Below are 13311 nucleotides of genomic sequence, written 5' to 3'. Positions count from 1 at the left end.
GTAAAAAATTTTTTAAAAGGGTAGGAATATGAAGACCTGAATTCAATCCCCAGTTCTGAGTAAAACAAAATCCACTCTATACTTTATTATAGCAAATTAAATGGACTAAGAAACTGACACATTGTTTTTTCCTTAGTTTCTTTCAGTAGCTGTCTATGTAATACGGTCTTTATGATTCAATCAAGTAAATATTCAGTGTTGTAAACCCTGGTGGAGCTGGCTAGCAAGCTGGCTGAGAAGATTAAAGAGCTATTGTTATCAACAGGAACAGGGAAGCTGGAACCAATTATTCTTCTTCCTTGTTCTGTAACTTATTTACTAAGTTTCACCAAACACCCAACTTTCCCTTTCTCAATTTACATTTCTGTGTGAAGTTGTACTACTTCATATGTGTGTGTGGTACTAGGGATGAAACTCAGAGCCTTTACACTAAGCTACATCCCCAGATCTTTATTTCTTTAAATTTTGAGACAGGGTCTGGCCAAATTGCTCAATTTCCCAGGCTGGGGTTTGGGATCCTCCTGCATTAGCCTCCTAGAGTGCTTGGATTATAGCCACACCTGGGTCCTGTGTTACTGCCTTTTAAACACAACTACGGCTTTGTTTTTCAGGAAAAACATACTTAATGGGGAAAGCTGTCAATTTGTGAAAAATTCCTTTTATATATTTATCACACATTAGTAACTGTTCTACAAGTATTTACTGAACTGAGTTCCACCATCCTGATTTTGCAGACAAAAAAAAGGAGTTATACCAACCAACCTAAACTTACACAGTTTTATGAGCAAAGATTCTGAAAGATCTCCTTTTACTGGTTGGCCTTTAGCTCTACAGGATGGAACTCACTAAACTCATCTGACAGTCGCTATACTGCCAGGAGGGTAAACATAGTACCTGATATGGCACATCAGATTTTTAAAGACTATGTTTCCTCTAACTAACGCTTTCAGAATCTTACAGCAATAACTAGCCAAATGTGAGTGTAAACAATGGTCATTTTAGAAACTCCACTAAGCATCAATTTACACAATAAGTAAGGATTGCTACAGAAAAAGACCGTAATATACCTGATGATTATGAAGGCCTGAATATGGGCATGCTGCCTACATACTTAAGAGAGTGAATAATGCTATAGTAATAACATCATCATGCATTTGGTTGAGTGCTGTGCAAAGAGTAATCAAACACAATCCCCCCCCCCAAAAAAAACCCCAAAAAACCACAATCCCTACAAAGAGCTCAAAATTTAGTGTACAGATAGCCAATACAACATAATGTTGCATGACAAAAAAGGATTCGAAGGGGAGGATAAAGCACAAAGGAGATGTACCTAACCTAATCTTCAGAATTCAGAAAAACTTCTAGAAAAACTTCTAGGAAACAGCTGAATCCTGAAAAATGAGTAGAATATAGCTAGATCAAATGGAGTGGCATTATGGGAGTAGATGGTCTATCTCTAAAAGGCACCTTTTTTTTTTTTTTTGAGACAGGGTCTCAGTATGGAGTTTAGGCTGGCCTTGAACTCACTATGTACCTTATACTGCCCTTGAAATAGTAGTTATCCACCTGTCTTAGTCTCCCAAATGCTGAGATTATAGGCCTGTGCCACCATATTTTGTATCTTAGTTATTGTTTTTTCGTTGCTGAGACCAAATAACTATCATCCAAAGTTAAATGGGGAAAGATTTATTTAACTCACAGTTTGTAGAAGTTTCAGGCCATAATTGATTGGTTCCAAGGCAGGGTGACACATGATGGGGCGGGGAGGACAACAGTTCATGGTAGCAGAAAGTAAGAAGAGATAATGAGACGGCCTCTTTTTGTCCCTTTTATTGTATCCAGTCTACTGGGATTAGGGTGGTACAAATTCAGTCAGTGGACTGATCTAGCACTCATCTACCTTAATCCCAGCACCCTTAATCTTACCATTGAATCATGAATCAATCACAAACTCTAAATTTAGTCACTTCTGTAAAAACCCAATGACTACATGAGGCTTTGGCGAAACATCTAGATACAAACCATAACATTCCACCCTTGGCCTCCCCAAAGACTCATGCACGTCTCTTTATGAAAATGACATTTATGGGGCTGGGGAGATAGCTCAGCAGTCTAAGCGCCTGCCTGGTAAACGCAAAGACTGGGGTTCAATCCCCAGTACCACATGTCATGCAGGCCCCAGGACCCTGGGCGTGCGGTGCAGACAACTGAAACAAGGTGTGGTGCAAGCCTGTAGTCCCAGCACTGGGGAGGCTGAGACAGAGGGTCACTATAAATCCAAGCTACATAGCAAGACCCTGTACCAAATAAATACAAGTTTAAGAACAAAGAAAATGACATTTAGTCCATCTCCAAAAGCTGCCAGTCCTAAAAGTTTCAGCACTGCTTAAAAGTCTAAGTCTCCAATCTCCTGAGATGTAAGGCAAACTTAGCTGTGAGCCCCTGTACAAACGAAAAGAAAGTTAAACGCTCCCAACATTCAAAGGTATAAGATAGACATTTCTAATCCAAAAGTTACAAAATGGGGATATAAAGGAAGAGGACTACAGCAAGTCTAAAATCTAGCAGGGCAAACATAAGTCCATGTGAGCATCCATGTGAATCTGTGGTAAGATATGAGCTCCAAAGGCCTTGGGTGGCTTTGTCCCTATAGCACTGCAGGTAGTTGTAGCTCTCATGGCTTCTCTTGGACCTGCACTGCTCTCTTGTAGCTTTCTTCAAACAATCCAAATTCCTGGATTCTCCAAACTTCTGGGAAATCCACTGCACCTTCAGTTTCACACAACTTCATATACTCTCTCAGGGGCACTCTGGCTGGTCTTCCAGGCCTTCTTTGGAAATCTGTGTGAAAGCCTTCCTGACCTCATAACTCCTGCACCCCATAATTCTATAACTCTTTTTTTTAATTCTATAACTCTTGATCCCCTGACTATGCACCTAAAACCAGGGCCACATGGATGATGCCAAGGTCTGCCACCAGCTGTAGCAGTATCCAGGCTTCCTTCCCTCTTGGCTGTATTGAGTGCCTATGAAACAAATCCCAAGGAACAACTTCTGTAAGCTTCTGCCATTTTGGCACATGGTACTCTGGGATTTCTTCTCAAAGCAAAGTCTTTCACCCTTACAACTCTCAGGCTTCAAAGGCTTGAGTTCTGTTGGTTTTTGTGATGTCCTCATGTCATCGTTTCCGTTGTCTTCTTCTGAAATACTTGGCCTTTTCTTGCTAGTCTTTCAACGACCAGTTTCTCCTCTGTTAGATCTTTGCAGGCCACAACTTTACTGGAGCTTTCTTTCTGGCCAAACTCCAAACATTTTCAATCATTCTTGATTGTGAAGCAGTAAGTGTGAAGCCAAAGATGCAGTGGAGATCCCAGAAGTTTGGAGAATCCAGAAATGTGGATTGTCTGAGGGAAATTACAAGGAGAGAACAGAGCAGGTCTAAGAGAGAAGTCATGGGAGCCACAATCACTGGCAGTTCCATAGGGGTGGAGCCACCCAAGCCCTTTCAAGACAACAGAGCTGGACACAGTGGGGCATTTCTGTAATCCCAGTACTCGGGAGGCTAAGGCAGGAGGTTTACCATGAGTTCTCAGCCAGCATAAGCTACATAATGAGTTAAAGGCCAGCCTGCACTACATAGTGAGACCTTGTCTCAAAAAGAAAAAGAAAAAGAAATGACTCACCTGAAAAGAAAAACTATAGGTTGATCTCTGTAATGACATAGATGCAGAGATCCTCAATAAGATATGCAACAAATCATTAAAAAGATCAAAAATCATGACCAAGCATGATTTATCCTAGGGATGCAAGGATGTTTTACCATATACAAATAATATGGATGATCTAACATATACAAATCAATAAATGCAATACATTGAGTAAATAGATGCAAGGACAAAAATCACATGATCCTCTCAATAGACACAGAAAAAAGCTTTCAACAAACTCTAATACTTGTTCCTGATAAAATTCTGAAGAAAATATGTACAGTGCTCCCTCACTTACCACAGTGGTTACATTCCAGACACCCTGCGCTAAGTGTAAATCAGCAAAGTAGCAATGTTATATTTATTTTAGTATTCATTTATATTTTAAGGCTTTATAAACCCTTCCCATACTCTTATAAACCTTACCCACACTTTTAATGTTCTTAACCAATGTTTTTAACCATTTTCTAAATTTGTAAACCCACATAATTTTAACAAAATACATTTATTGTATGGTACTGCAAAATCTCATGATATAGCAAAAAATCCATGAGAAATAAATTAGATAAATATTTTTTGAAAACCCTCAAAACAGTCCGCAAAAGTCAAGCCACAAAATAGCAACAGACCAATGTATAGGAAAATTATCTAAATCAGATAAAAAGCTATTTGTGGGGCCAGTGAGATAGCTCAGGTCTAAAGTACCTGCTTGGGCAAGCTTAGGCAAAGTGCAGACCGAGGGTCAGTCCCCTAGCACCACGGCCGCACCAGCCCTGCCTCCAGAGTGGACTGAGTCAGCTACAAAAAAAAAAAAAAAAGAAGAAGAAAAAGTGCTTTGTGTTAGTTGCTCTTTGGTTGCTGGGACAAAATACCCAACATCCACAAGTTAAAGTAAGATTTATTGTAGCTCACAGTTTATAAAGGTTTCAGCCCATAGTTGGTTGGCTCCAAGGGAGGGCACCTTTGCAGAAAGGCATGTAAGAGGAGAAACATGGCATGGCAGGCAGGCAGGAGGCAGCAAAGCAGCAAACAGCAAGCCTCCCTTCTGCTTTTTATTTCATCCAGAATACATATCTACTGGATGGTCCCACCCACACTCAGGATATGCATTCCCATTATCTATACCCAGAACTATGTCAAACCAACCAGTAGGCTAATCCAGCTACTGCACATCCTCAATACATACTGACACACCCTAGATCCAGCCACCTCCAAAAAGCCCCACCTATGAGTACATCAGGGTTTACAGGGGTGGACATCTAAATACAAGCATAAAATCATTGATGACAGATTAAAGCACCTACAAGTGGGTGCAGGGGCTGGGGTTCAATCCCCGGGCCTGCCGAGCCGGCCCCGCCCCCGGGGCATGCTGAGATGGCAATTGAGACTAGCAATGGCTCGAGCCTGTAATCCCAGCTCTTGGGAGGCTGTAAACAGGAGGATCACTACAAGTCTGATCACGTAGTGAGACCCTGAACATCCTGTAGACCCCTAAAATACAAAAAATAAAAGAAATAAAAGATCATTAATGACACATTAACCTAACAAAGGAAGTGAAACACCTCTATAATGAAAATTACAGCCAGGCATGGTGACACACAGCTATAATCCCAGCACTCAGGAGGCTGAGGCAGAAGGATGGTTGTGAGTTTGAGGCTAGCCTGTCTCACAAAAAGAAAACTGTAAAATCCTTGAAATAGGCAATAATATTTTGAAAAGAATCATAATTACATAAGAAATAATATCAAGAGTTAATGTTTTTTTTTTTTTTTTTTTGGCAAAACCAGAAAAGCGGTCCCATTCTCCATGAATGTCCATCCCTCACCTGGCGCAGCTTAGGCCTGGCACAGGAGAGTACTCATCTACCACATGGGTCACACAATAAATAGGATTATATAAAATTGAGAACAATTCTTTTTTGAGACAAGGTCTTGCTATATAGTTTAGGCTGAACCTGAATTCACTCTGTAGCTCAAGCTGGCTTCAAATTTCCAGTGATTTCCCCCCGACACTTTCCAAATACTGGGATTCCAGATGTCTATCAGCATGCTTGGCTTCAAATTAAAAAAACTATTGTACAGCAAAGGAAACTGCCAACAGAGTGATGAGACAACCTACACAGTGGGAACAAATTTTTCTCAAGCTACTCTCAGAGAGAAATTAGAATATATAAAGAACTCAAAATAATTAGACCATCAAAAATAAAAGACCCAATTAAAATATGGGCAACTGAAATGAATAGACACTTTTCTCAGAAGAATATAAATAGCCAATAACATGAAAAATTGTTCAGTATCTCTGGCCATAGAGAAATACAAATTAGAACAACACTGAGATTACATCTTATTCCAGAAAAAATATATACTATCAAGAAATCAAATAAGAACAAATGCTGTTATAGCTTTAAGGAAAAAGCTAGTAAACTAGTACAGCCACTATGCAAATTGAGGGTCCTCAAAAAAACCTAAAAATAGAAATTCAATTCAACCCAGCTATTCCCATTCTAGGAATCTTCTTGTAAGCATTAAAGACATAATTAAGTGATACTTGCATACTCATGCTTCTAGCAGCACAAATTTTAGAAGTGCATATGTCTATCAACAGATGAATGGATAAAGAAAATATGAGATTTACACACAATAGAGTATACTATGGTGCTGTAAGGAAGGATACATTTGAGTCATTTATAGAAAAATGGAGGGGCCGGGGAAATGACTGAGTAGAATAAGCGTTTCTCTGGCAAGTACAAGTGCCTACGTTCAATCCCGGGTCCTACCAAAAAAAAGAAGAAAAAGAAAAATGGATATACTTTAAAAGATTAACACTGTGGTAAATAGCTCAGAGAATTAAAGTGCCTGCTTAGGCAGACACAGGGGCTGGGTTTTCGATCCCCAGGGCCTGTCCCCTGGGGCACACTGAGATGGCAGTTGAGACTGGGCGTGGTAGCATGCCCCTGTAATTCCAGCACTTCGGAAGCTGTAAACAGGATCGCCAAGTCTGAGCTGCATAGTGAGACCCTATATCAAATACATAAAATTTAAAAAAAATTCTTATTGATCTGGGGACATAGCTCAGTGGCATAAGCACCTGCCTGGCAAGTGCAAGGTCCCAAATTCCATCCCTGGTACCACAGGAAAAAAAACAAAAAACAAAAACAAAAGTGGGAGATGGTTGGGAATATAGCTGAGTGATAGAACATGTGCCTAGAATTCATGACAGACCCTAGATTTAAAGTCTAATATCACAGGAAAAAAGGAAAGCTGCTTGGGGACTCTGACCTCTGGTTTATTTCTTGAGTGCTCTTCTGTATCTGGCTGGGGTTTCCAGGGAGGCACATAAGAGAAGAGAGGTCCTCCAAATCTTTTTGTATCACACAAGAGTTTTCTAAGCAACAGATTTTCTCTAAGCTCCATAAACCCCAGCCCAGTTTACTAATCCTAAAGTCCTGCTAAACGGTTCTAGACCTTGTGGTAGCTTTAAAGCATGGCTCCAGGTAGTACATATTCTTAATCCCAGCATTTGGGAGGCCAAGGCAGGAGGATCACTATGAATTTAAGGGCAGCCTTGGCTAAACAGTGAATTTAAGGCCAACATGAATTACACATGACCCTGTCTCAAAAAACCAAACCAAATTAGCTCTGGACACTACACTTACTGTTACTAAGAAGTAGGGCTTATGTACCTTCTCTCTTAGTCTGGATTCTTTGCCTGGTTGACTGAAACACAACAGAAGTGTTGCTGTAGCAGCCTTTTGGCCTGGATTTTAAAAATTGACAGTCTCCATTCCCCATCTGCTCTTGGCTTCCGCCATGCAAGGCTGCTCTCTAGCACGTGTCACTCTGCCTTGGAGCCAGCCGAGTATGGACTGAAACCTCCATTCAGTGAGTAAATGAATCTTCTCTTCCTTCATTTTGGGTGTCGGGTATTTGTCCCAGCAACGAAAAAGCAGTTACTACGGGGGAAATCCTTAGCAAAGATGGGTATCTGAGGTTTATCTTTTGTATCTCTCTATACTACTATTTTCCTTAGTTGCACAGTTGGCAGGAGATAAGCAAGGCACAAAACATTAAGCAGTAACCTACTATGGTCAGAGTTATATGGGGAGACACAAGAAAATCATTGTTTTGCTGTTAAGTAGATACACAAAGAAATTTTGGGTACAAACTCCTAAGTAGCACATTAGTCTGGTCGCCTACTACAGAGACAACAAAAACTGTCTCTTTGCCTTTAGCCTAAGACTTTCCAAATGGCATGCCAATAGCTTCCCAGACCCTTTCCTACAGACCCCAAATCCTTAAGATCTTTCAGGTTTAATTGCCAGAATATAGAAAAGTCATGTAAGAGAATATGCATAAAGGAGGACACATTTTTTTTAATTTTATTTATTTATTTATGTGTGTGTGTGTGTGTGTGTGTGGCCAGCTCAGCCCACCAGGGGGCGGGGCTGGCAGGCATGTGGTGCTGGGGGATTGAACCATGGTCCCTGTGCTTTGCTAAGCTTGTTCTAAGTAGGTGCTTTAGACCACTGAGCATCTCACCAGCCCCCAAGGAGGACACATTTTCTTTGATGTCACTTTTTATATCTCTGCCACACTTTCCTTTTTTTTTTTTTAACAAATCAAGTACATTTATTTAAATTACTAAAATAGTTTTAAATCATTTACATATCAGCTGCTACAATTATTTTTCCTGAAAGATATAATTAACATAGTAACTTTAAAATTATTTGGTTGATTGAAACATTTAATAAAAATATGTTTCTTCATATAATATGTATAAAATAATCTTTAAAAAGTCTGTTTTTATAATCCTTTATAAAATAAATGAAATGATCTGATTTGTCTTCTGTTAGGCCAACTTACAATAATAGGGAATAAATTTACAAATTCTGATAAGATATTTCTAGTGGAAAGAAATCAGACTAAAATCTGTAAGTTGTGAGGACCTCAAAGGGTAAATGATGAAGCCAATATCTGGGTCTAGTACTCTAAAAACAATATTTTCACTTAATAACTTATAGACAATTAAAAAGAAAACCCTCCAAGTATATCTAGAATTTTATTTGAAGAGAAAAAAAGCAGTTTAAAAATAAGAAAACTCAAGTTACACATTTAACATTCTTTTTTTTGGTGGAACACAGGGATTGAACTCAGGCCCTTGCGTTTTCCAGGGAAGCGCTTATTCCACTGAGCCATCTCCCTGGCCCCATTAACATTCTTTATATGTGGTAAAGTTCACTATTTTTTTAGTTTGAGACACTCAAATTTATTACATGCATAGTAAATCTTTATATTGGTTACAGAGTATGATTAGAGGACTTAGACTGCAACAAGTGGACAAGCAGAAAATTAAATGTCAATAGCCCAGGATAGTAGGATAATAAATGGCTTATATATTTCTGAAACTGTAATTTAATTCAAAACAAAAACTGGATGCACACAAAATAAACTACTCTGAATTTACCATTAAGAGTCAAATAAGCAAATATAACTAAGTCTTCTAATAAGATGTTTCACTAATCTCTTAGTGCCACCCTTTCCTAATACAACCAGTTCTCCTTGTTTCCAGTTGCCTTTGTTCTAGCTCAACCAGTTGTTTTTTTCCAGTTCCTTTGTCTTAGCTCCTCTCCCAAGCAGCTGGAGGGTTTATTTATTCATTCTGGTACCAGGAATCAAACTCACAACCTCTCACTTTCCAGGCAGGTGCTGTCCAACTGCAGGGTTTAAAGTCTTGTGTTGAGGTTAAATTAAGCTACAACATGTTTTTGTTTTGTTTTGATTTTAGGGAAGGGTCTACACGGTGTTGAGGGTCTCACTACTAGATTGGACTCCTAGTGATCCGCTGTTACCAAGCCTGCAATCCCAGAACCCCCGGCTCCTGTGCCTGCTTGCAGGCGCTTTAATCCGCTGAGCTATTTGGTGGGCTTTACAGCCTCTTATACCAAAGACTTTCATTTCACCCCTCTCTCCATTTCCCAGTTTAAAAATATCCTCAAAAACTCAAAACCCTCCACAAATGAAGTTCAAAGACTCAGGCGTTTCTTATGGTCAGAGTAAATTATTAGAAGAAATATAGACTTCAAAGTAAGCCTCCCTACTTTGGGTCAGAAGCCTCCTGAAAATCATTCCTTCTCAGTCCTGATATGTGTATTAAAGTGTGGCAATATCTTCGGCAAAGTACTTTCTTTGTTTTTATTGATAACATGGAGTGTGGATTTATGAACTGTATACAGTATTCTTTTTAACTCAGTGCACTCTGCTGTTTACATAAGGGGATATGTGGCTACAGCGATACAAAATGAGACACAGACTTAGATATATAGCTCTTGAACCTTACTGGCCAGACAACTTTTGGCTTCAAGTTTCATCTACAAAATGAGTTTACTGCTGGCCATGGTGGTGCATGCCTATAATCCTAGCAGTTGGGGGGCTGAGGCTGGGGGATTGCTGCAAGCCCTAGGCCAGCCTAAGCTATACAGCAAGACCTTGTCTTAAAAAAAAAAAAAAAAAAAGTTACTTAACAGTAACTACATCACCTACAGCAGTAAGACACAGCTATGAGAAGGCTTAACAAAAACAATGAAGGACTATCAATAATAAGACTTCTCCAGCTGTGAGAATCTGCAATGTCATTGTTCCTTCCAATGCTTGGAAGGCAAAAGTACACATGGAAAAGAAGGAGGTAGGAACTGAAAGCAGCACCCTGCGCCCTCCCACTTCGCACAGCCAAGGTCTCACTGGCCTTCCGCGCTTCCCTCCCTTGTGGGATACTCCAAGCAGTCTTTTCCTGGTTTGGCTTTCTCCCAGCCTTACGTCTTGGCTGAAATGTCACCACTGAAGAGGTGACCACCTTAACCAAATCATGCTCCTGGTTCTTCCTTGGTCTATGCCTATACGTGCGGACTCTCCCGGAATGGAAAATCCGGCCGACACAGACAACGGATTTGGCGCTGCTGGGCGTCGCGTGCCAGCCTCTCGCCGGCTCCGCGTCCACGGCGGCCCTGGACTAAGCGTCCCTGGCCTGACGCCGAAGGCCGCCTCTTCCACGGCTGACGCGGATCAGGAGGCTGGAACCGAGCCCACCCGACGAGAGCACCCGGAAGCGGGCGCAGACGTACACGCAGCGGAGGCTCCGCCCCTTCCGGCCGCGGCGGTCGCCGGCGGCTGGGCGGCGGGGCCCGGCGCCCGCTCGGCCCGCCCCTTTCCCCGCCGCTGTCAGAGACGCGGTGTATGCTGAGCCGCTGCCACTGCCGGCTGCTGCACGTCGTGGGCCCGAGCTTCCCGCTGCTGACCTGCCGGCTGCGCCGCTGCGTTCCTCGCCCCATGAAGCCGCTGGTCGTGTTCGTCCTCGGCGGTCCCGGAGCCGGCAAGGGGACCCAGTGCGCCCGCATCGTGGAGGTGAGGCCGGGTGGCGACAGGCTGCTGGGCTGCTCTCAGCGCGGCCGGTCCGCGCCCCCACCTCCGCCGCAGACTACGCGTCCCGGCGGCCACCGCGCCGCCCGCGTGGCGGAGCCGAGGGGCGACGGCGCGCTGCGTGTCGGGGCGCGGAGCCCAAAGCCACCTCCGCGGGGGACCGCTAAGGGCTGCTTTGTTCCTGCACCACCTTTTTCGAATAGTTTTGGGACCCAGATGCGACCAACGAGTGGCTGGGAGAGGGGACCGGGACGCCAGCCTCGGGGCCCGGCTCGTGGAGATTGGTGCAGCCGGTGGCGTGAGGGCAGAGGGGCCCAGATTTCGGCTTGACGTCGTGTACAGCTGCTTGAGACACGGTTTTTCTCCCCGTACAGCCTAAACTTGGGGCCCGCAGCTGACCCGTTTGTACCTAGGAAAGCTTCCCCTAGGGACAGGGTGTGACTTTCAGAGCGCTCGGGGCCGGGCCAGCGAAAGGCTCTCCCGAGTGGTGTGATGAACAGCGGTGGGTGGTGACCAGCTTCACCCTTTGGCACCGCTGCCAACTCATGCTTTGTCCTTAAGCTGTCACATCCTTTCTGAGCCAATGGCGACCCTTGTTAAAAAAAAAAAAAAAAAAAAAAAAAAAAAAAAAAAAGAGGCATTGCACCCAGGTTGAGAGTATCCAACACCTCTTAACTTTAAATCCTGTTAATATTTTTCTTCCTTTCTTTTCTCTTTTCACTTTTCTCTTTTTTTTTTTGTAAGGTGTGATAAGTTTACCAGTTTAGTTCACTTAACGGTCTTCTGTATAGGGTGACCGGTACATGGCTAGCTGCATTGATGCTGTGAGCAAGCCTTAATGAGCAGGCTGGGGAAAGTTTGGACGATGAGGAAAACGAGGTTCCTATAAACTGTAGAGATGGCCAGTGGTGCTGTAGAACAACCGGAGAACACTGTGAGACCCGGTGATGAGTAGATTTTATCGCTGGCCTGGTGTGATGCATACTTGTAATCCCAGAAGACTTGTATGCACAGCCAAGAGGATCACAAATTTGAGCCCAGACTGGGCAATTTAGCGATTTAGACATCCCTGTCTCAAAAAAATAAACAAATGCCTGGGGATGTAGCTCGGTGGCCCTGGGTTCAATGGTACTGAAAAGAAGGGGAGGATTGGCTTAGAATTAGAACTAATATCATTTTCTCTTTTCCGGGGTATGGTCTGTATTCACTTTGGGATTTTACTTTTCTTCTATGTTCATTCAACCAACTCTTGTCCAGTATTTTATGCTTGAAAGAATATTTTAAAAAAGTAGAATTTTAAGTGTAAGAAGTTCTAAGAGTAATTATGTATTCTTCTAGTGTATTTATAATTATCAGTCATTTTTAGGAACCAATTCATCCCAAAATACATACCATCTTTCTCATTTTAATTAAAGCGATTGTTTTCCTTTTTAAAAGACAAGTGACAAGTGGATGATTTCATGTTTGTGTTTTATATATGTAATAAACGATAGGGGAAGGAATAAAGGTTTTATTTTTTATTTTATTTTATTTTTTGTATTTTAGGGAAGGGTCTACAGGGTGTTCAGGGTCTCACTACTGGATCGCACAAGCAGTGATCCGTTACAGGCTTGTGCCACCATGCCCAGTCTCAGTTGCCATCTCAGCACACCCCCGGGGCTGGTCGGGCACTGCAGGCCCAGAGATTGAACCCCGGCCCCTGCACCTGCTTGCAGGCTGTTTAATCCGCTGAACTATTTGGCCGGCCCTCAAATAAAGATTTTAAAGTCAAACATAAGTATTTGAATCCTGACTCTGTCATTATTGTTTCTCTGACCCCAGAGAACTTACTTTTTGTTTAGGTCCTGTGTAAAAAGTAGAAAATGGAAATGCCTGTTTTAGCATTTAGTAGTGGTGCATCCTGTAATCCCAGCATTGGAGAGGCTGAAGCACGATGGTTTTGAGTTCAAAGCCAGCCTGGGCTCTATACTTTAAGATGAGCCTAAACCATACACAGTAGCAAGATCCTGTTTCAAAAAACCAAACGACTGGTCTTTTAAATAAATTTTATTTATTTTGTTTTCTCCTGTTTTGCTTTGAGACATGGTCTCCCTATGTAGTTGAGGCTGGGCTTGAACTCATATGATCCTTATGTTTCAGCCTCCTGAGTGCCGGGGTTACAGGCATGTACCACACACCCAGCTCTGACTGAT

General features: G+C 42.3%; 1 protein-coding gene across 2 annotated transcripts in view; it reads left to right on the top strand.

The window, feature by feature from the left end:
• The first annotated feature begins 10842 nt into the window (after window positions 1-10842).
• Cmpk1 (cytidine/uridine monophosphate kinase 1) overlaps window positions 10843-13311 on the top strand; it is a 34434-nt gene continuing 31965 nt past the window's right edge. Inside the window, exon 1 of one of the 2 annotated variants that reach the window (XM_004639154.2) lies at window positions 10843-11104. In XM_004639154.2, the coding sequence (XP_004639211.1) occupies window positions 10937-11104 (168 nt within the window). In that variant the 5' untranslated portion in view covers window positions 10843-10936. The remainder of the gene's footprint in view (window positions 11105-13311) is intronic. The other variant, XM_004639155.2, reaches the window with a different exon arrangement.

The sequence above is a fragment of the Octodon degus genome, unplaced genomic scaffold (assembly GCF_000260255.1).
Source record: "Octodon degus isolate 3935 unplaced genomic scaffold, OctDeg1.0 scaffold00107, whole genome shotgun sequence".
In the NCBI taxonomy this organism is placed as follows: domain Eukaryota; kingdom Metazoa; phylum Chordata; class Mammalia; order Rodentia; family Octodontidae; genus Octodon; species Octodon degus.
The sequence above is the reverse complement of the archived record's forward strand: the minus strand, read 5'-3'. Positions and strand labels throughout refer to the sequence as shown.